Below are 25,068 nucleotides of genomic sequence, written 5' to 3' on the forward strand. Positions count from 1 at the left end.
CAGGGGCAATATGATTTGGAGGGTTAACTTAGTAATATTTTTCAAAACTGCTAATGCATACTTCTTTGCCTGTAATTCTACTTCCAGGAATTCATCTTAGTAATATACTTTTACATGCATAAATAATAAATATAAAAAGGTCATTCACTGTAGCATTTTGGCAGTGGCAAAAAAAAAAAAACAAAAAAAAAAACCAAAAAAACACCCTACAAACAACCTAAAATTACCACAACCTAAAAATGGTTAAATAAATTATGATACATTTATACAAAGAAATATTACAGTGAGCCACGAATAATGAGGAAATTCTTTACATACTCAACATGGAAAAACTTCCAAGATACATTATTAAATGAAAAAAGATGCAAACAATATGAGCTGTTATCATCTATTCACATAAAATACAGAATAGAAAAGAAAAGAGAAGGGAAAGAATGTATTCATTTATTTCTATAAGCATAAACTATCTTTGGAAAGAAAAACAAAAAACTAGTAACAATGAATGCCACAGAAGTAAATTGGGTGCCTGGGGCTCTAGGATGGGAGGGAAGCTTTACTGAAAACCCTCCTGAATCTTTTGAATTGTGAATCAAATAATGTATTTCCTATACAAAGAAAATAAGGTTAATATTAGAAAATTAAAAAAAAAGAAAATAAATAACCATTTTCCTTTTTACAATTTATTAAAGCCAAACAAAAATAGGAAGAAAATACAGAATCTTATATACACATGGAACTGAAAAAGTTTTACCTATAAGAGAAATTTCTAAGAAATGGTATATCTAAACAAACAAACAAAAAAAAAAAAAACAAGAAAAAAATATAAGAAATAGTACCACCTAAAAACAAAAATTTTACCCATGTGAGGATCTAAAGCTTGTACATGCAACTGTTATTAAAAATGGTAAGCAAAGAAGAACCAAGTAACAGTATAATTTAAAGTGTTTCACAAGGGAATTAAAGTTTTACAATACCTAGGGCTTTATGAAAACTATAAAACTGAGCCCCAAAACTGTTTATTGAAATAATGCCTGAAATAACCATTCAAATATAAATACAGCATTCTGTAATACCTCCCACCACAGAAAGAAGTAAAATTGCTAATTCACGTTATTTATCTTGTGCTCTAGCTACTTCCTACTCATTTGACCAATTTAAAGGATCCAGATCATAACCAAATGTATGAAAAAGGTAGGAAAAAAACCAAAATGGGCACTTAATATTTTTTCTTATTTCAAGGATAACTAAAGACAAACTTTTAGATTTGAGAAGTTTAAGGAAACACCTTTTTCCAAAAGAAAAGGAAAAAATAATTAAATATTGTGCAAACAAAAGTGTAAGTTCAAGGTATAATGTATCTAAGGTATAATATATTTAAATGGCTAATTTAAAATATTAATTTTTCTCCTCCTGATAAGAAAGCAGAAGTCATATTATACTAAGTATGATTACAAGCTACCATGAAATGAAAATCTCAACAAAACAGTGAATGTGTTTTTTACCTTAAATAAAGGCTCAAGAGTGCAAAAATCTGGTTTTACACTGATTAATATATTTACTTAGTAAAAGAGGTCAGGAGGTACTGAAATCCCACTCACCAACAAGTATACTGCTGATATAAACTGGCTGTATAAAGTGACTCAGCAATGCTCCCTGTACACCAAGCACTTCCCATCTTGTCAATTTGTCACTTGAAGACATACTGCTTACTCTATTAACAACATCTGCAGGACAGTAGATAGTCAGATAAATTTTGCCTTCAACAGCCACATGGAGACTCAGCTCTTCATTGGCTTCAAATGCAGATATAGAATGTGGATTAAGACGCCTAGAAAAAGAAAAGTTTTATCCCTTTAAAAAAAAAATAGTGGAATATTACTCAGCCATAAAGAAGAACAAAATCTTGCCATTTGCAGCAACACAGATGGAGCTAGAGAGTATTATGCTAAGTGAAAGTCAGTCAGAAAAAGAAAAATACCAGGTGATCTCACTCAGATGTGGAATTTAAGCTCAGTTAGTGTTTTAACAAAACAAATGAGCAAAGGCGAGAAAAGGTGGGGGGGGCAAACAAAGAAACAGAATGTTAACTGTAGAGAATGATGGTTACCAGAGTGTAGGTGGATGGGGGGATGGAATAAATAGGTGATAGGGATTAAGAAGTGCACTTGTGATGAACACTGCATGCTGAACGGAAATTGTGAATCACTATACTGCACCCCAGAAACTAATATTACACTGGAATTTAAATTAAAACTTTAAAAAATGTTTTTAAAAAGTTGACAAAGTAAAAATCTTTATGTACTTAAGAACTGGGGGTGGGGTGCCTGCGTGGCTCAGTTGGTTGAGCATCTGACTTTGGCTTGGGTCATGATCTTGTAGTCCATGAGTTCAAACCCCACATAGGGCTCTGTGCTGACAGTTCAGAGCCTGGAGCCTGCTTTGGATTCTGTGTCTCCCTCTCTCTGCCCCTCCCCCACTAGTGCTCTATGTCTCTCTCTCTCTCTCTCAAAAATAAACAAACATTAAAAGATAAAAAAATAAAAAAAGAACGGGGGGCATCTGGGTGGCTCAGTCAGTTAAGCATCTGACTCTTGATTTTGGCTCAGGTCATGATCTCACAGTTTGTGAGTTCAAGCCCACATCGGGCTCTGTGCTGACATCGTGGAGCCTACTTGGGATTCTGTCTCTCTCTCTCTGCCCCTCCCCTTTCGCACATGCATGCTATGTCTCAAAATAATAAATTTTATTATTTAAAATAATAGAATTTTTTTCAGACATGTTTAACTTGCCAGTGTTCATTTAATTTCACGAACAGAAATAGATGCAAAACCAAAGCAAGGTAGGAATGGAGTAACATAGTTCTACAAGATTAATACCAAACATAAATTAACCATATTTAGAGCTTCTGGCAAAGATAAATTCTTTTTACTATCTTTGTGTCCCTTAAAATCAAATGAATACCTAATTTTTGTTCCTACCACAGTTCTTAAGCTATTTTCTTTCTCTGTATGAATATTTTTTTAAACTACAAAGAGAATGAAAAAAAAAAATCCTGACAATTTGTGTTCAAGATCTTTTCCAATAAAATATGTTAAAAAATGTAAAATAGTTTTTCTTGAATTTTCCCTCCAGGAATACTCCTTGCCCTTGTTTTCAAAGGTATAACTGTAAGAATTTTTAACAAAATATTAACCATTATTCTCTCTATATGGTGAGACTTGAAGTGAATTTTGCTTTCTCCTTGGTGCGTGTCTGTACTGTTTAAATTTCTGATGCTACCCATTCATCAAGATAATGAAGTTTTGGCCACAGATCGACCAGAAAAGCAAACTGCATTTCTTGATTCTGTAATAACATGTGAAGAGTGCATAAATCCATGCTTCCCTACCATTTATGAAGTCTTCAAACTTGAAAGGAAATTTTCAACATCATAGAAAGAAAGTGGTAAGGTAGAGGAGATTAAGTGGAGGGGAGGGAGAAAGAATCTGTGGCCTCTAGCTAGCCACAAATAACACCTCAAGGCAGAGGGAGAACAAGGATAGATATGAAGTTACTTGTTCTATTGCTGTTATGTATACAGAATATATGACATAGACATCCTCACTGCTTTGAAAAATAACTTCCATAATACTTACAATTGTGACTTAATCTGGGCTGACCCTTTAGGCAACTGGTTCATATAGAGATAAATGTTGACATTCTGTTTGAGAGTGAGTAGATTAGAAGCTGCCTCTGTACAAAATACTGATTTTTCCATCATAGCAGGATTTTTGCTGTAGAAGAGCAGAAGTTGTCTATAAAAGTACCTAAAATAAAGGGGTTATAACTTTATCAAATAATAGAATTTTTAAATTATATATCTTAAGTATCATATCTATACATGTGTTGTGAGCAATGTCTCTCCCTATGTGTTGAAAGTTTTGATACCTGATAAGAGCTCCTAAAATAATTTTAGTCTTATTTAATGAAGAGTTAAACTGTATGGGAACTCCTCAGCTGGAGCCCAGTCTGCCATGTGATTTGCCTTAAAGCACCATTCCTTGATTACCACTCCACTCATTTCACATTTGAGTCTGCATCTGTCATATCCTGCAAAATACACATTTCTCCACTGATTCCTCCTTTTCTCACAAGTTCTGTTCTCAGCCTCCTGCATGAGGTGTCAATATTCTGTCTTATTTCTATTTCCTCTTCCTGCCAAAACAGACAAACAACTGTGGTTCCTGTTTCTTAGCGGTTGTGAAGACAAAAACACAAGAGTACAGAACAGCACAATGAAGACCGTAAGTTATAGAAGTGAAACGATCTCCTGAAAAACTAATACTAATCAAATCAGGAGACAGATATTATTTTGCTTATTAAATAAAAAACATGATTTTAGTACTTTCTTCAGAAATAATGAAAAATTAAGCACCAGTATATAACAAGGCCAAGCATGGGAAGAAATACACATATCAGATAATTTTAAAGAGGTCAAATAATTCAATAAGCACCAATGGGGATTAGAGAACAATGAGTTACATTACCTTCACGGACTTCCCTAAAACTTATCTTTTAAGATTATAGGATTCTTTCCTTATAATTAGAGATACGTGCTTAAGTTTTTTAGACAAACTAATGTCTAAATATGTTTTCAAATACTCTAGCAGAGAAAATACCACCAACAAAAAATGAGGATGCAGAGATTAAATGCAGAATGGTGATAACTGGGGGCCCCTGGGTGGCTCAGTTGGTTAAGTGTCCTTCAGCTTAGGTCACGATCTCACGGCTTGTGGGTTTGAGCCCTGCGTGGGGATCTGTGCTGACAGCTCAGAGCCCGGAGCCCGCTTCAGATCCTGTGTCTCCCTCTCTCTGCCCCTCTCCCACCCATGTTCTGTTTCTCTCTCTCTCCCAAAAATAAATAAACATTTTAAAAAGTTTTTTTTTTAATTAATAAAAAGGAAGCTTATAACTGGATATGCTGATCATTGGATATTGGTATGAGAATGCTGATAACTGAATGATGGAACTCATTATCCTATTCTCCCTAGGGTTTGAATATTTCCACAAAAAAGTTTTATAAAAAGTAAGCTTAATGTCTTAATGGAACCAAAGTCTGGCAGACACTGGAGAAAGTAACACATTTCTTAATGTTTTCATATGAAGGGACTTCCAACGAGTAACCTTCCTGACTTCTCCCTCCTACCTACTACTAACTCCTTTCACAAGGAGCAGAGTGACTGATGAGTTTGGAAGAAGAAAGTAGGCCTCCTCACCTCAGCCCTTTTCCTTCTCTCTTTTAAAAAATGTTTATTTATTTATTTTGAGACACAGAGAGACAGCATGAGTTGGGGAGGGGCAGGGAGAGAGAATCGCAAGCAGGCTCTGTGCTGTTAGCACAAAGCCTGATGTGGGGTTCAATCTCACGAACCTTGAGATCATGACCTGAGCCAAAATCAAGAGTAGGACGATAAACTGACTGAGCCATCCAAGTTCCCCTTATTTCTCTTTAAGATCTGCCAGCCTATACAAACTTATAGTTATAAAATACATAGGTCAGGGGATGAAAATATAGCATAGGGAACAGAGTCAATAATATTGTAATAATTTTGTATGGTGACAGATGGTAACCATATTTGCTATGGTGGTGGTGGGTGCAGTGAGTGTTGTAAACTAACATGCAAATAGTATAATACTGTACATGTCAACTATATTACAACTTAAAAAAAGAATACCTTATCTATATTCTGCTATACAGTAAACTTTGCATAGACTTCATGAATGGAAACTTACCGTTTTCTGGCAATACTTTGGGTAAATATGGCTAATTTAGGGGTGAAATATTACCAAGCCAACTTGGTCCAGATCTAAAGCTATATACTCTTAATTACTTTGATCAGTGATAAACATGTCATATTAAAAAAGTTGCAGGACTTAAAATGGAGCTCATTAAGGTCTTGATAATAGAAGCCACTAAAATCCACAGATTATAGACACTGCGGTTACAGTAAGGTTTTCAAAAATGACATGGAAATAATCAGATGACCTGCATAAGGAAAAGAATGTCATATCCATGGCTCAGTGATTTGTAAATAAAGACACTGATATGTGGTTACTTTGGGCTGAAAGCATTAATGTTTGATAGCATTAAATATATTTGTCACCTTACCTAAGGAGAGACCTTCTTGCTGTAACAACAGCATGAGTATCGTGCAACACTCTTCCATTTGGCTTAATGCACTGGCTATAATTGTATTCACCTGTGCCTATAGCTACAACTTCATGCTGTCCAGCTGAAAGGAAAAGGTTAAGAATAGTAGGTTATTTTCACCTCCATCTTACCTATGTTCAACCTCTACCTTACCATTTTAAAGTTACTAAAATATATTGACCAAAGAGATGCAAAACTTACACAATTTCAATTTCAAGTAAGAGTTTGAGAGTCTTCTAAGAACTAATTTTTTAATAGTTCAATAATTTCAATTAAAAATTCAGATATTTTATGATCGTTCATCTGAACTTTTACTACAATCAACAGAATCATTAGATATCCTTAGTTTGAAAACTTCCATCTATTTCTTCTACATCTAGATTTGTTTGGCTTACTAGAGATTTCACTGGCCATTCTATTTCTGCCTTAAACAAGTTATCTACACATAGTGGCTCCTTTTTTCTTAATATACTCAAACTCTCTACAAATAAAATTATAGTTTCTGTTCTACTAAAACTGCTTTTTTAGAGAAACAAGCACCTTATGCTTTTTCTAACAGTTTTTCTCCATTTACTTTTTGCTGTACCTCATTTGAGATTTCCTTGAAACTCTATGCTCAAATTACACAATTCTTTTTTCCTTTCACATCCTATGAGGCCTTTCTATAGCCTAGTCACTAGCTCTTTTCTCTCGATACTCTCTTCTGAACATTGTGCCTTTTAAATCTTTTACCTCTGTTGATGATTTAAAAAAATCTCTAGTCTTAGTCTTTCAGAGAAAGTTCAATTTCACATTTGCAAATACCTAAAGGACTTTCATTAATTCAACAAAAGCAGCTGAGATCCTACCAAGTTCCAGGTGCTGAGGTTGATGGTAAGAATAAAATATTGAGCAAGATATGCCCTCATGAAGCTTCTAATAGGAGAGACAGAAAAAAGACAAACCACAAACTGTGATATGTGCTTTGAGGAGAAAAAATATGGGGCAAATGTAAAGAATGATTACATTCTTATTGCAAGAAAAAGTGCGTTTCGGGGGGAGGGGGGAGAGGTTACCCTATGCAAACTAGTTGCAGAATCCCTCCCTATGAAACTGAAATTTAAGTTTCAGTATGAGGAGTGAGCAACATGAGGAGGTAAAAGGTACTGGAGTTAAAAGACCAGTACAGCTGCTCCAGTAAAGAGTGAAGGGAATGGCATAAGATGAGGTTAGAGAAAGAGGCATCATAAAACATGCTAAGGATTTGTGGATTTTACCCAGGAGCTGTGGTGAAGTTACTGAGGTAAGGGAGTGAAAATCGTATTGGGTTACATTTTAAGATCACTCCTTTATTTGGAAAATGCTATATGTAGGGTCCAAGAAACCAGAGATCATGACTTAAGACTCAAATAATGAAGGGTAGTTGGAAAAAGAATAATCAGATCTGAGATAAAGTTTGGGGATACAATAGAACTTAAAGAAAAATTTTGGGTCTTAGGGAAAGCACTTAGATTTTCAGTCTGTCTTATGTCATTTACTGAGATGGAGAAAGCTGGAGAAAAGAAAATAAGACAAGAAAAATAAAAAGTTCCATTATCATAAATGTAGCTGCTCCAGGAAGGAGTGGATGGTGGTGGGAAAAGTGAATTATATAGAGTCAGTGTAAGTTCTGGGATGGTGATGTTAAGTTTTGAGTTATAAAGGGCAATAGGGTAGCCAAGAAGTCAGTTTCTATTGCAACTCTAACTTGACCTGCCATATTTCAGGGAGATGCTAGTTTGATAATGCAGGAAAAAGAAGGGAATAACCCAAAGAAGGTATTCATTAAGATGTGCGAGGGAATGAAACCAAAATTTAAGTGAAGGAATTGGCTTTATGAGAGAGCCTGCCTCCACTCTCACAGTAGAGAATATGAGCACAATTGCAAGGAAGTGCACAGAGTTGGTGGAAGAGGATGGAAGGAAGTTTGGATTTGAAAGCTTCTTACAAACAAAATTAAAAATTATGAGGCAAGGCCAAAAGCTGAAAGCAAGGATGGAAAAGAGGATGTAGGGTACTTGAGGACAAAGAAAAGTATGAAACAGCCATTCCAGGGAGTGTGTGACACACCCTACTGGAGACACAGGCTGGCTGGGCAGCGAGGAACACCAATTAGATTTTCTAATACCTTTTAAGCAGGTACTGACTGTACAAGTTACTCCAGCAACAGGTACTTAATTTTACTTAGGCTTTCCCCAACGCATATTTGCAATCATATTTCTAAAACCAGACTTATTATTCTCATTCATGCTATTCGCTCAACTTCACATCAGCTTCCAGATTCCCGTGTATGTGGAAACACCATTCCCCTATGTAAACTTGAAATGTTGTTTTACTCATCTCACTTCATTTATCATTTGTCACTCCATCTTATCGCATCAATTTCTAAAAAAATATTATTTTCTTTCCCTGTTCATACTTATCTCAACTCTAAGCACCTCCATCATAACCATCTAATTTATGATTCCCTAATTCAGGTACAACCTGTGTAGTATTTTTAAAAAGTTGTTGGCAATTATTGCTTAGACATCAACTTATTTTAATTATCACAAATATAAATCAATGTTTTCTTAAATACCAAGTACATTGCCAAATAGTTTACAGTATTATACCTAATCCTAATAACTCTATGAAGTAGAGATTGTTATAACTTCTACTTTTAATTAAAAGAAAACTAAAGCAGAGAGATGTTAAGTACAAAATGTGCCCAAGTCATTTAAGTCTCAGAGCTACGTCTGATGCTGTTTCCAACAATTATAGTACAGTATCAATCCATGACCAAAAATCTTTCACCACTTACTATCTACATCTCATTAAATCCAACTTCTGATTGGATTTTATTTATTTTTTTTTCAATATATGAAATTTATTGTCAAATTGGTTTCCATACAACACCCAGTGCTCATCCCAAAAGGTGCCCTCCTCAATACCCATCACCCACCCTCCCCTCCCTCCCACCCCCCATCAACCCTCAGTTTGTTCTCAGGTTTGTTTTTTTTTTAACGTTTTTATTTATTTTTGAGACAGAGAGAGACAGAGCATGAATGGGGAGGGGCAGGGAGAGAAGGAGACACAGAATCGGAATCAGGCTCCAGAATCTGAGCCATCAGCCAAGAGCCCGACGCGGGGCTCGAACTCACAGACCATGAGATCGTGACCTGAGCCGAAGTCGGACACTTAACCGACTGAGCCACCCAGGTGCCCCTGTTCTCAGTTTTTAAGAGTCTCTTATGCTTTGGCTATCTCCCACTCTAACCTTTTTTTTTTTTTTCTTCCCCTCCCCCATGGGTTTCTGTTAAGTTTCTCAGGATCCACATAAGAGTGAAAACATATGGTATCTGTCTTTCTCTGTATGGCTTATTTCACTTAGCATCACACTCTCCAGTTCCATCCACGTTGCTACAAAGGGCCATATTTCATTCTTTCTCATTGCCCTGTAGTACTCCATTGTGTATATAAACCACAATTTCTTTACCCATTCATCAGTTGATGGACATTTAGGCTCTTTCCATAATTTGGCTATTGTTGAGAGTGCTGCTATAAACTTGGGGTACAAGTGCCCCTATGCATCAGTACTCCTATATCCCTTGGGTAAATTCGAGCAGCGCTATTGCTGGGTCATAGGGTAGGTCTATTTTTAATTTTCTGAGGAACCTCCACACTGTTTTCCAGAGTGGCTGCACCAATTTGCATTCCCACCAACAGTGCAAGAGGGTTCCCGTTTCTCCACATCCTCTCCAGCATCTATAGTCTCCTGATTTGTTCATTTTGGCCACTCTGACTGGCGTGAGGTGGTATCTGAGTGTGGTTTTGATTTGTATTTCCCTGATAAGGAGCGACGTTGAACATCTTTTCATGTGCCTGTTGGCCATCCAGATGTCTTCTTTAGAGAAGTATCTATTCATGTTTTCTGCCCATTTCTTCACTGGGTTATTTGTTTTTCGAGTGTGGAGTTTGGTGAGCTCTTTATAGATTTTGGATACTAGCCCTTTGTCCGAGATGTCATTTGCAAATATCTTTTCCCATTCCGTTGGTTGCCTTTTAGTTTTGTTGGTTGTTTCCTTTGCTGTGCAGAAGCTTTTTATCTTCATAAGGTCCCAGTAATTCATTTTTGCTTTTAATTCCCTTGCCTTTGGGGATGTGTCGAGTAAGAGATTGCTACGGCTGAGGTCAGAGAGGTCTTTTCCTGCTTTCTCCTCTAGGGTTTGGATGGTTTCCTGTCTCACATTCAGGTCCTTTATCCATTTTGAGTTTATTTTTGTGAATGGTGTGAGAAAGTGGTCTAGTTTCAACCTTCTGCATGTTGCTGTCCAGTTCTCCCAGCACCATTTGTTAAAGACTGTCTTTTTTCCATTGGATGTTCTTTCCTGCTTTGTCAAAGATGAGTTGGCCATACTTTTGTGGGTCTAGTTCTGGGGTTTCTATTCTATTCCATTGGTCTATGTGTCTGTTTTTGCGCCAATACCATGCTGTCTTGATGATGACAGCTTTGTAGTAGAGGCTAAAGTCTGGGATTGTGATGCCTCCTGCTTTGGTCTTCTTCTTCAAAATTACTTTGGCTATTCGGGGCCTTTTGTGGTTCCATATGAATTTTAGGATTGCTTGTTCTAGTTTCGAGAAGAATGCTGGTGCAATTTTGATTGGGATTGCATCGAATGTGTAGATAGCTTTGGGTAGTATTGACATTTTGACAATATTTATTCTTCCAATCCATGAGCAGGGAATGTCTTTCCATTTCTTTATATCTTCTTCAATTACCTTCATAAGCTTTCTATAGTTTTCAGCATACAGATCTTTTACATCTTTGGTTAGATTTATTCCTAGGTACTTTATGCTTCTTGGTGCAATTGTGAATGGGATCAGTTTCTTTATTTGTCTTTCTATTGCTTCATTGTTAGTGTATAAGAATGCAACTGATTTCTGTACATTGATTTTGTATCCTGCAACTTTGCTGAATTCATGTATCAGTTCTAGCAGACTTTTGGTGGAGTCTATCGGATTTTCCATGTATAGTATCATGCCATGTGCAAAAAGTGAAAGCTTGACTTCATCTTTGCCAATTTTGATGCCTTTGATTTCCTTTTGTTGTCTGATTGCTGATGCTAGAACTTCCAACAGTATGTTAAACAACAGCGGTGAGAGTGGGCATCCCTGTCGTGTTCCTGATCTCAGGGAAAAAGCTCTCAGTTTTTCCCCATTGAGGATGATGTTAGCTGTGGGCTTTTCATAAATGGCTTTTATGATGTTTAAGTATGTTCCTTCTATCCCGACTTTCTCAAGGGTTTTTATTAAGAAAGGGTGCTGAATTTTGTCAAAGGCCTTTTCTGCATCGATTGACAGGATCATATGGTTCTTATCTTTTATTAATGTGATGTATCATGTTGATTGATTTGCAAATGTTGAACCAGCCCTGCATCCCAGGACTGAATCCCACTTGATCATGGTGAGTAATTCTTTTTATATGCTGTTGAATTCGATTTGCTAGTATCTTATTGAGAATTTTTGCATCCATATTCATCAGGGATATTGGCCTGTAGTTCTCTTTTTTTACTGGGTCTCTGTCTGGTTTAGGAATCAAAGTAATACTGGCTTCATAGAATGAGTCTGGAAGTTTTCCTTCCCTTTCTATTTCTTGGAATAGCTTGAGAAGGATAGGTATTATTTCTGCTTTAAATGTCTGGTAGAACTCCCCTGGGAAGCCATCTGGTCCTGGACTCTTATTTTTGGGAGATTTTTGATAACCGATTCAATTTCTTCACTGGTTATGGGTCTGTTCAAGCTTTCTATTTCCTCCTGATTGAGTTTTGGAAGCGTGTGGGTGTTTAGGAATTTGTCCATTTCTTCCAGGTTGTCCAATTTGTTGGCATATAATTTTTCATAGTGTTCCCTGATAATTGTTTGTATCTCTGAGGGATTGGTTGTAATAATTCCATTTTCATTCATGATTTTATCTATTTGGGTCATCTCCCTTTTCTTTTTGAGAAGCCTGGCTAGAGGTTTGTCAATTTTGTTTATTTTTTCAAAAAACCAACTCTTAGTTTCGTTGATCTGCTCTACAGTTTTTTTAGATTCTATATTGTTTATTTCTGCTCTGATCTTTATTATTTCTCTTCTTCTGCTGGGTTTAGGCTGCCTTTGCTGTTCTGCTTCTATTTCCTTTAGGTGTGCTGTTAGATTTTATATTTGGGATTTTTCTTGTTTCTTGAGATAGGCCTGGATTGCAATGTATTTTCCTCTCAGGGCTGCCTTCGCTGCATCCCAAAGCGTTTGGATTGTTGTATTTTCATTTTCGTTTGTTTCCTGATTGGAGGTCATGATCTCACAGTTCATGGGTTCGAGCCCCACATGGGGCTCTGTGCTGACAGCTTGAAGCCTGGAGCCTGCTTCAGATTCTGCCTCCCTCTCTCTGCCCCTTCCCCACTCATACTCTGTCTCTCTTTCTCCTTCAAAATAAATATCAAAAAAATTTTTTTAAATAAATAAATAAATGACTCCATAATCTGGTAACATCTTATCAACCTAACAACATTTTGTATTACTCCTGTGTGTGTGCGCGCATGCACGTGTGTGCATATATACATTATGTATATGTATACATGTATATCTCTTCCACACTAGTAATAAATTTCTTTCATTGTTCCATAAAAAGTTTTCTCACTGCTGCTTTCTTCCCTCGTATCTTTCAGCAGAAGTGTCTTCTTTTCCTCTATTTAAATAAGCCTTATTAATCCTTAAAGTTTCAGCTTAAGTCCCACTTGTTCCCAAAGATTTTAACTCTATCAGGTTTCTATTGTCTATGAATTTTTCATACATCTTTTGATCATAGAAAATAATTAACTTTTATCATCTTAGACTTTCACAACAGTATATATATCTTCTCTCCCCATTTAAATTATAAAAACTCTTTAAGACCAGGAACCAAACCTCAAATTTGTTTTATATCATCTATAATCTCTTAACTGAAATAAATATAAGATTTGAATACTTTTAATGATCAACATAGAACATTAAAGGGTAAATAAAAGATAAAATGTAGTTGGAATCATCATAATATCCACAAGAAAAACCAGAAGCTCATGATTTTCCATAGTAATCTTTTCTTACTTTAAAATGAAAATTTGGTCATTTATTATATAGAGTCTTTCTCTTTGTCATAATGGAAATTAGAATTCAGTTTGGTAGTGGTTCTAATAGAGTTATTGTTTAAAATGTTAGGCATTTTACCATTCTGCAGTTCTCTATTAGTTTCTGGTCAGTATATTTTAACTTTGAGAGCCTTTGTGTTTAATGATATACACCCACTATGTATGTAAGCGATGAACCATGGGAAGCTACCCCAAAACTCAAGAGCACACTTTACACCCTATATGTTAGCCAATTTGGCAATAAATTATATTTAAAAAAATGATACACACCCACTAGAAAAGGCCACTTCAAATCAATGCAATACCACTGTAAAAAGGGTCAAAGTTATTTAATTAAAGAGGTTAGAGTGGGAGAGAGCCAAAGCATTAGAGACTGTTAAAAACTGAGAACAAACTGAGGGTTGATGGGGGGTGGGAGGGAGGGCAGGGTGGGTGATGGGTATTGAGGAGGGCACCTTTTGGGATGAGCACTGGGTGTTGTATGGAAACCAATTTGACAGTAAATTTCATATATTAAAAAAAAAAATACTACTATACACATCTTAAAATTAGGATATTTAATAGCTTTTCTACAAACCAACACATCCCATGTATTTGGACTTACCTCTTTCAATTATAAAAGCAGCCAATGAATTGCTACATTTCAGATATTCTGAATGATTGGATATTAGTTGATTAAATGTTTCTTTAACAATTTGTGATATCTTTCCACGCTGAATATGTCTCCCTTCTGGAAAAAAAAAAATCAAATGGAGTATGAATTTGAAAAACACTGTGCTTTCTTGCAGAGACCTCTATTATTCCAATTACAACCTTAACAATTGAGTTTGTAACTTACAGATGTGTAAACAAATTATAACTTACATCATGACTGATATTTTAAAGCATTCCATTCCAAATAAAATACGTTATTGAGCTTTATAGAAAATTTCTCTTAATGTCTTCATATTACACACTAGAGAGTTACTGATCTATATTTGTTGAAATATTCAAAAGTCCTATAAGACACACTTCTTTGTTGTATAGGATTATTCTACATTGCCAGACAACCAACATCTCACTGAAAGCCAGTAGTCTTCCCTCATCATTGTGATAATTGAAATACATTCCTTAGTATTTGCCCCACTGAGAACCACTGAAAAACACGGAGCACTTAGACCCTTGATATAGTTCCATGTTCCTACTAAAAAGTTCTAAACTTTGAAAGGGGATAAAGACAGTGTTAAGTAACCAGGATTACCAAAGAACAGTTTATAATCAAGAATATACATCAGAAGTTACCCATGGATTTTTTTTTAAACATGACAGAGGGATACCTGGGTGGCTCAGCTGCTTAAGCGTCCAACTTTAGTTCAGGCCATGATCTCATGGTTCATAAGCTCGAGCCCCACATATGGTTCTCTACTCTTAGTGTGGAGACCACTTCATATTCTCTCTCTGTCTCTCCCCTCCTCCCTCTCTCTCTCAAATAAAAATATTTAAAAAAATTTTTAAAAACATGACAGAACTTAAGATTCTGGGGTAGGGCCCTGGCCATTTGTTGCTTTGTGTATCCCTACTGAAGGACCCTTGTTTTAGAGAATGAGAGGTTGCAGAATCACCTGATACCATACAGTGTTTCTCAAAGTTTAGTTGTAAGACGCTGACGGTTCCTCATGTTTCATGATGGCTGCTAAGCAGTCTACCAAGTAGTCTGTAGCCCATTTCATATTTTCAGAGGAAAAAAAGCAATGAAAGAACTTTTCTATCATGCATTATGTATATACGAAATGAATAATTGATTATAATTTTCATAGAAATTCTTTTGACCTGCTCAATAATAAATTACATTAAAAGCACACAAGTAATAAAAATTTGATGTTGGTCTCAGCTAACATTCTGCTAACTGGATACAACACATTGTAGTTAGGTCATTTGCATGTTTTTATTTATATTTGTTAATATTTAATTTTTCTGTTAATACTGTTAATGCTATTTTATTGGCCAAAATAAACTCCAAATTCACATTATCAAGAAGAATGAGAACAATCATAAAATTAATCACAAAATGAAGCTCTGAGAGAAAAAAGAATAAAGTAATGGCTATATTCTTTTATCTCATCACAAAGCATACAATGTGGAGATAAAAATTATTATAATTGCATGCTAGCATACATTTACCTAAAATTGGTCAAAACCATCAATGTGTGGTGTATAAATTAGTTTTTGGTCCTTATGCAGTAAAAATATAAATGAGAAATTCTCAGCATCTTGGCTCTGCTTATCACCAAAAACTCATCATACAGAAGCAGTATTCATTTAAGGATATTTTAAAATTTTACTTTTTTTTAAAACTGAAACAGCAATATAAAGATATACATTCAGAGGTTCCCTCACCAAATGTGGGCACTATTTCAGTTCTTAACAGAAATTTTTAGAATCTATAAACATATATCACTTCAAAATATAAAAACTGGGACATGCTGAAATGCACCCTTTGCATTTACTTGGTCTTGGCCATCACTCAAGGATAGACATAGTAACTACCACATCCTTCCTAATGGATCTATAGAATAAATGTACTATAATTTGTTTAATTATACCACATGTAGTTAGCAATTATTTTGTATTACGATATGGAGTAGAAAACCACACTGCAATTAGTACTGCTAGAGTAAGAATCGTGCATGGGGCAAGAGAATGTTTTGCTACCCATTAAATGATTGCACCTAAATATCATAAAGAACCCTTGGGTCTTAACAACGTATCAGTAATCCTCTTGATCTTCATTCAGTGTTGAAGGAAATAATATCGTGAATATAATCAAATCTTAGGTACTAAATTGTATCTCTTCGTACCATGCATGTAAAAAAATTAGTAGTATCATTTTCCTTATACATGTGTTCCAGCTATTGAGGAAATAAAATGATTTCACAAATGACTAAAAATGAAGAATGAGATAAGAACATGACATACATAATGCCAAGTAACACCATTTCTTTGATTTCAAGTTGCCAATTTCAAGTGTCATGTATTTTTAGTATCATGTGTAACCTGAACTTATCTTCAAAGCCAAAATATCATTTTTTTAACATTTATTCATTTTTGAGAGACAGAGACAGAGAGTGAGCAGGGGAGGAGCAGAGAGAGAGAGGGAGACACAAAATCTGAAGCAGGCTCCAGGCTCTGAGCTGTCAGCAGAGTTTGATGTAGGGCTTGAACTCACAAACCGTGAGATCATGACCTAAGCTGAAGTCGGATGCTCAACAGACTGAGCCACCCAGGTGCTTCCCAAAATATCACTGTTTTTAATGAAGATATGGTCCAGTCAGAGATATGGCAGAGCAAACAGGCTGTGAAATAGTGGTATCTTCTATAACTGGCATAGCAGAATCTGTTTCGGAAATTATTGTGAGTCTCAAATCTTTTTTCTTCAAAGGCAATAACATCCAACTCCTGTGTTTGAAGGATGATGTTTGCTCTCCTTTTTCTGACACTTGACTCCTGTCTGAGCCTACCAAAGCTGACCCTAATCTTGTATTTCTTTAAACATACTGTTAACATATGTTCTTTCTTCCCCACAGACTGATCTGTTTTCTCAGGGTAATCATAATCTGTGTTATTTGTCAATCATTGACTGGAGATTCTACCCCACTATTCATTAAAATTGCCCACAGAGGCTGAAAAGACAGACCAGAGCCCTTTCCCATATTAAGAGATGACTATTGCTGGATTGATTCCTCACTTCCCTTCTCTTCATCAATTCTTATGACTGTTAGATCAAATGACTATATTAAACTGTTGGTAGACTTTGCCATTTGAATGTGCCTACTTTCCCTGGTCTGGTCCTTTTACTGCAAACAAACTCATAAATGTGCAGGGTCTTTCTCTGTTTTAGAGAAAGAGATATAACAATAACAATGAGAAAAAAAAGACAACAGAAAACAAGTTTGACTAAGCATAAAACCCATTTTTCAAATCCTAATCTGCAGATATAGAAAAGAGAAAGGTAGGCTCTTTTTCATTTTAATTCTATAAATACTCTAAACTTTGAAGTCTGAAATGTTACCACTATGTAGGCAATGAAGAAGTAAAGAGTAATTCCCTGACTTTCAGAGGATTCATAAACCAATGAATGGGAAAAGTATACAATAACTACCACACAGTATTGAATATGACAAAGTATTATAATAAAACGTTACTACTTAGGAAGCATCTACTGGCACTGCTTTAAGTATTTTACATATATGATTACACGGAATCCTCGCAATTACCCTATAAGGTAATTATTATTATGGACATTTTACAAATGGAAAAATTAAGGTGCATGGAGAAGTAGTTGATGTTTGGTCATGTAATTAGTAACTGCAATTGCAGTCATAGTTTTCCTGAGCTTGTGTGACAAATAACTGCCATTAAGAAACTGATTATTTAAAATGAATGCCCAACCATTAAGCACTACCAGAAAGCTGTTGGTTTTCATTAATGACAAGCCTACCAAAGAAAAGCGTTCTCAAAAGAGAAGATATATGAAATTGATGAACCATCTCCTCATATGAAAAAAGCCATTTCTTCAATTTTTCCTCTCCATTCCTCATTTCTCATTTTTAGCACAATATAGAAGGAAATTCTTCTCCTTGTAGAAGTCTGATAGGTTTGAATGATAAAATACTAATGTATTTTCATACCTAAACTATCTTAAAGTTTATTTTGAGATAGAGCTCATGTGTGGGAGGGGCAGAGAGAGAAGGGAGAGAGAATCCCAAGCAGGCTATGTGCTGTCAGCATGGAGCCTGATGTCAGGCTTGAACTCATGAACCGTCAGATCATGACCTGAGCTGAAATCAAGAGTCGGACACTTAACTGACTGAGCCATCCAGGCACCCCACCTGAGCATATTTTAATTATATGTTGTTATAACTTTTTATTGGGCTCCCCTTCTAAAAAAATATCATCATGAAGGACTTTCTTACCATAATGTATTTTTGAGACATAGACTGGTTCAGGTGAAACAACAGGTTCTGCAGGGATAGGAGGAGGACCTGTAAATAAAATAAAAATGTAAAGAAACGTGAAGCTTCCATGTTCCAAAAAGCAGGTACCTTACTATTATGTAACACACATATTAGATTATTATCTAAAAATGATTATTTTTTCTGTATAGTTCTGCCAACTCTAGGCCATCAAATCTCTATTATCTCAGCCTTAGTAAATGTCCTGCCTTACTGAAATTATACAAACACATTTCTGGATTTCCTAATTTATCAGCACAAGCATAATTGCTACTATATAGTTGGTGTTGTAATAGATGCAATGTTCTGAAAAACATTTAAAATGAAACCTTGTTTTAGATGCCCATGAACAATTCTCCATTTACAGTAATACTACGCAAAATACTTAAAATTATTATCCTATCAAAAATTTAATATGTGAGAATTATCATTTTTCCTAGGGGGATACTTCATTCAAAGTTTTCAAAGCTGTTAGTCTCATTCTTTGCAATGGCTTTCCAATTTGTTTCCCAAGTTAGGGAATCTAGGAAAAACAAACCAAAAAAGAACACTAAACCAAAGAAACAAAAAAAGATCATAAAAGTTTAAATGAAGAGGCTCCAGGAGCAAAGGTTCAAGATATTAGATCTCTCAAGAATCATTCATAAAGACAAAGGAAGCAAAAAAGCTGCTCCTCTGGACTTCATTTTGACTAAAATGAAATACTGGCCAAATACATAAAAGTTAGCAAGGAAAGATTGGCGATGTCATCTTGTTAGTTAAGCAAAGGCTAACTATAGATATATACACTCTGGACTTTAGAAAAGCAGAACCTTAAAAACTCAAAGAAAGATGATTTTTTTCCATTTACTAGTGCACTAGGCACAAGTGGAGTGAAAAACACAGATATTAAATCCTATTTATCAAGCACAAATAATTTCAATAAAGAAAATGTGACTGTACCAGTTGCACTGGATCTTAAGAGGCACTGTATAAATAAGCAAAATAGTCTTGAAAAAGAACAAAGGTGGAAGACTCACACTTCCCTATATCAAAACTTAATACAAAGTGACAGTAAATAAAAACAGTATGGTAATGGCATAAAGACATACAGACCAATGGAACAGGGAATGCAGAAATAAATTCTCACTTGTTTTGTCAAATGATTCTTGACAAGGGTGCCAGTATCATTCAAAAACAGAAAAGGCAATCTTTTCAATGATGCTGGAAAAACTGGATATTCACATGCAAAAGATTATCTTTTCAATGATGCTGGAAAAACTGGATATTCACATGCAAAAGATTAACTACCTAACACTACATACAGAAATTAAGTCAGTATGGATCAAAGACCCAAACATAAGGGCAAAAGCCATGAAGCTCTTAGAAGAAAACAAAGAGAAAAGCTTGATGATGACACTGGATTTGGCAATAATTCCCTGGATATGACCCTAAAAGTACAGGCAATAAAAACCTGCGATTTTATCAAAATTAAATACTTTTGTGAATCAAAAACCACTAATAACAGAGTAAAATGTAAATCACAAAAAGGGAGAAAACATAGGTACCTCACATATCTGATAAGGCATTGACATCCAGAATATACAGCAGTCCTCCCCTTATCTGAGGTGATTAGTTCCACTGCAAATAATACTGAACCCTATATATATATACATATGTATATATATATGTATGTATATATATATACACACACAAACACACTATGTTTTAATATGTATATTATACGCACATCCCTATGATAAAGTTTAATTTATAAACTAGAAAAAAATTAATAATAGTAAGAAATTAATAATAGAATATACATACAGTAATAAGAATTATGTGAATATAGTCCTCTCTCTCAAAATATCTTATTGTACTGTACTCACCTTTCTTGCAACGGGAGATGATAAAATGTGATGAGATGAAGTAAAGTGAATGACACAGGCATTGTGATGTAGTGTTAGGCTACTATTGACCTTCTGATGACATGTCAGAAGAAGAATCATCTGCTTCCAGACCACAGTTGACCACAGGTAAGTGAAGCCACAGAAAGTGAAACTGTGAATAAGAAGGGAACTACCGGATAGAGGACTCCTAAAACTCAACAAAAAGACCAATGACCCAATTCAAAAATGGGCAAAAGAATGGAGAATGACATATGTCTGAAGAAGATATACAAAGTGGCACATGAAAAATGCTCACCATAACTAGTCAGTAGGAAAATGCAAATCAAAGTCACAATGAGATGCCACATCACACCCAAAAGGATGGCTACTATTTAAAAAACCCAGAAAATAACAAGCATTGGTGAGGATGTGGAAAAACTGGAACCTTTCCACACTGTAGGCAGGAATGTCAAATAGTGCAGCCATTATAAAGAACAGTACAGCAGCTCTTAAAAATTTAAATATAAAATTATCATATGACCTAGCAGTTCCACTTCTGGGTATAAATCCCAAAGAATTGGAACCAGAATGTCAAAGAGATATTCATACACCTATGTTCATACCAGCATTAGTCACAATAGCCAAATTTGAGGCAACCCAAGTATGTATCAACTGATGAATGGATAAACAAAATGTGGTATATACATACAAGAGAATATTATTCAGCCTTAAAAAGGAAGGAAATTTTGATACATGCTACAATAAAAACTTTGAGGACATAATGATAAGTGAAAGAAGCCAGCAATGAAAGACAAATACTGTATGATTCCATTTGAGGTACCTAGAAAAATTCACATAGAAAATAGAACGGTAATTGCCATGAGCTTGGTGTGGAGTGGGGGTGGGGAAGGAATGACTAATTTTTTAATGGGTATAGAGTTTCAGTTTTTCAAGATGAAAAGAGCTCTGGATATTGGATACACAACAAAGTGAATATATTTAACACGAAAGTGTACACTTAATTACGATACTAAAATTTATATTTTATATATATGCAGTACAAAATTTTATTTTACCACACTAAAAACCTCAATTTTTTAAAAAAGCAGTATTGAAATAAGCTAAACTTAGAACCAGATTCTTAAATCATTGTATAAAAAGTGTTAAGATTTTCAAAACCTAACAGAGTATTATTAATAACACTGTCCTTGAAAAAACTTAGAGCAACATTATACAGTTAATTAACAATTATGATTATACTTAAAAAACACCATGTACAAAATATGAAAGAAGCAATACATGGAAAATAATTTTTTTGAGCTCAGAATTTTGAAAAAATTAAAAATACGGTTTTTAAATGTTTAGGACATTTTAAAGAAAATGTAACTCACTGTAAAGAAAAAGGTGACTTAAGTAAATTTTTACCAGGCTCTGTGACCACAGAAAATACATTATTAAAAACTTTTAGTCATAATTAAGGCACTATTGGCACTTTTTGAGAAAACAGTGGTATTGAAAATAAAAGTGATACCAGTGGAGATGGGAAAATGTTTTAATTTTCACAAAAAATGGAAAAGATAAATATTTAAAAACTAAAAATTGTATCCCACCAGGCAAAACATTTGCTAGCCCTAAATAAGCATTTTGAAGTATTTATCATTAGAAGCTAACCATAAACATTTTCCGATGATTAAGTTAGATGCTTGGGAAATTGTGTAGATAGATTTTAACTTAATTTCAACAAAACATTTTACATCTTAGCTCCCTGAGAGTAGAGGACAGGTCTTATGTAATTCTAGATCCTCAGCACCTACCACAGGCCCTGGAACATAGTACATCCTGAAAACATTTATTGACTTATTCATTCTGCTGCATGCTACTATTGGAAGGAAACTGGCAAAATATTGCTGGGGACGTACCTAGATGGGTTGATAGCTGATAAAATAATCACATATAAAGGATTTCAATAAATAAACTGAAAGAATGTCTTAAGAATATTATTTATCACAGGTTCTACATTTTACATTAATTTGTTAAAGACTCTGGAAAGGCAAAGGCATATCTATAAAAAAATAAATCTAAATAAATCACTTGTCACACTAAGCTCTAGGTGAGTAAAATTTGTTCACTCAGGGCATAAAGCAGTGTGAGAATGGATAAATGAATGATGGACAAAAATTAATACTAGTAAAGATGACAAAATTATCAAATGATAAAATCAGAACTCAAAATTATCAAAAGTGATTTAATATTAGGAACGAATTTCTAGGTTAAAATCAGTACCTTCTAAATATTTAAAAGAAAAAAAGTCAAAACATTATCCATAGGACAAAAGGAAAAAAATGCATAACATGACATCAGACATTCATAATAAGTGCAAATGTTAAAGCTTTTTATTGAAATATTTATTGACTAGGTCAAAAAATCTAATTTTATGCACAAATCATTAAAAACAAAACAACAGGATAAAGACACTGGACCAATACAAAATGTAACAAAGTATCAATCTGAGAATTTTAAAAAATTCAAGACCAAAACATATATAACATAAAATATACAAGAGAAAAAAGTTATTTTATATTGAATTAAAAAAATATACACTGTAACAACATGAAATCACTGCATCACTGCTCTATAGGTCAAATAACATGTAAAAATGAAAGCATTTCAATAAAATAAGGATAATGACATTTATAGTGCCAGCATGTATAAGACATATACCAGAATCATCATACCTAGCCCTTTAATTAATAAACCTGAAAAATAGTGAAGAGAAAATAACGTAAAAATTAACAAAGTACGTTCTTAAGTACTTAATAAATCCAAAGTATGACAAACTATTTGAAAACAACGAAAAAAGCCACACATCAAAACTCACAAGATGTGGCAAAATAAATCATTTTTAATTATTAGTTTTAAACAACAAAAATAAAGATACATGAAAGAAGAACATAGAACAAAAAGTTTAAGTATTAAGAAAGACAAAATGAATAGACTAAAAACAAACCAAAAAAAAGCCCAGTAGTAAAATAAATAAAGTGATGATTTGTATTTAAAAAGAATGAGTTTATGATCACTGTTTAAATCAGATTTTTCTTTTTTTAAAGTTATCATTTACAGATGAACCAAAATGTAATCTACCGTTAAATGAGCAAAAATTGCTCACTATGACAAAATTTGCTTACTATGCTAGCATATATAACATGGTAACATATTCCTCAAACTGATTAATAGTAATAAAAGCTACCATCATTTTATTACAAATTATTCACTAAACACTAGGTAAGGGCTTTGCATACATTACTTAGTTAATTCTAATAACAGCATAGGAGGTAGTTACTATTGGTGCCCCCACTTTTTATGTTTTTTTTATTTTTTATTCTTTTTTTTAATGTCCTCCCTTTTTAAATGATGAAGCTTGCATTTAGAGGGCAAATAACTTGTCTGTTCAGAGTCAATATTCCAACTTCAGCAATTAATTCTGGAATTTACACTTAACCTATTTGCTGTGTTACTTTAGGCCATTATTTTCTCTAATAACTCTACCATCACTGAATTTAATATAAGCCAACTTCACAAAAATTGCATTTAAAAACTCTAAGCATTAAATGCACAGTATTAAAGTGCATAATAAGAATCCAATGAACTACAGAGAAAATCAAGTTTCTGGATATAAAGCTCTTGAGGATCTGACAAATTATCAGATAATTCAGCCAACATGTTCATATAATTTGGTGCTGAAATATACAAGAGTATTTTTTTCTTTTATATAAAATCTTTGTATTCTTTCCTTTGCTATTATTTTTATTTTGTTTTTAATTCAAGTATAATTAATATACAGCATTATATTAATTTCAGGTGTATGATATAGTGATTCAACAATTCTATACGTTTGTTACGCAGTACTCATCACAACGGGTGTACTCAATCCCCTATACAGGAACATTTTAACTAATATTAAATATGTCAGCAATCAGCAATGGAAGAAAATAAATTCTGCCATTTCTCTCCTGTAGTTGCCAAATAATTCTTCATTAACAAATCCTTCGGTGATTCCTTCTGGAAAAAGATTAATTTTACAGACACTTTATAATCAAGAGTATTTACCTGATGTTTCTAAAATTCTTGGCTCAGGTTCATCCAATTGTAGAAGCTCATCAAGAGCTAATTTTGCTGCATTGGATCTAGACTCCTTTTTATTTTGTCCCAGTCCAGTCTTATATTGAATACCATCCACCACAGCACAAAAAGCAAAATATGGTCCCATAACGTTACCTTGAAAAAGAAGTCAGAATGAATGCTCAAACAATTTATAATATGTTCTTGCAAATGACATTTTATAAAGAAAAATATCCTAGTACAAACACTGTGGAAAACTATCTTGGCCTATTAGTTTTGTGTTTTATTTTATTTTATTTATTACAGCCAATGCAGGTTAAATATTTTTTTTATGTTCTTTATTTTTGAGAGAGAGAGAGAGTGCAAAGGAGAGAGCATGCAAAGCAGAGGGACAGGCAGAGAGAGAGGGAGACACAGAATCCGAAGCAGGCTCCAGGCTCTGAGCTGTCAGCACAGAGCCTGATGCGGGGCTCAAACCCATGGACAGTGAGATCGTGGCCTGAGCTCAAGTCGGACGCTTAACTGACTGAGACGCCCAGACGCCCCACAGCCAATGCAGGTTAAAAGCAAAGCTGGATGAACCCCTGAACCAGTTCTGAGGAATTCATCAAGTAGCCAGGTTAGCTCCAAATTCAGCATGAACAGTAGGGCCAGCTTTAGAGTATAGATCATACATGGAGGGACAGGGTCTTGTATAAAGAAATACCTGGCAATAGCAAGCACCCAAATATCTACTG

At 34.6% G+C, this 25,068-nt stretch overlaps 1 protein-coding gene across 4 annotated transcripts in view; it reads right to left on the reverse strand.

Annotated features, from left to right (window-relative positions):
* The window catches only part of ADAD1 (adenosine deaminase domain containing 1), a 103,210-nt gene that overhangs the window by 73,952 nt on the left and 4,190 nt on the right, over positions 1 to 25,068 (reverse strand). For all 4 annotated transcript variants that reach the window (XM_007087593.3, XM_007087590.3, XM_007087591.3 and 1 more), the window contains exons 4-9: positions 24,320 to 24,487; positions 18,306 to 18,374; positions 13,958 to 14,083; positions 6,149 to 6,272; positions 3,636 to 3,806; positions 1,599 to 1,828 (exon numbers count right to left, since the gene is read on the reverse strand). In XM_007087593.3, coding sequence (XP_007087655.1) covers positions 1,599 to 1,828; positions 3,636 to 3,806; positions 6,149 to 6,272; positions 13,958 to 14,083; positions 18,306 to 18,374; positions 24,320 to 24,487 — 888 coding nt within the window. The remainder of the gene's footprint in view (positions 1 to 1,598; positions 1,829 to 3,635; positions 3,807 to 6,148; positions 6,273 to 13,957; positions 14,084 to 18,305; positions 18,375 to 24,319; positions 24,488 to 25,068) is intronic.

Source organism: Panthera tigris, chromosome B1, assembly GCF_018350195.1.
Source record: "Panthera tigris isolate Pti1 chromosome B1, P.tigris_Pti1_mat1.1, whole genome shotgun sequence".
NCBI lineage: Eukaryota > Metazoa > Chordata > Mammalia > Carnivora > Felidae > Panthera > Panthera tigris.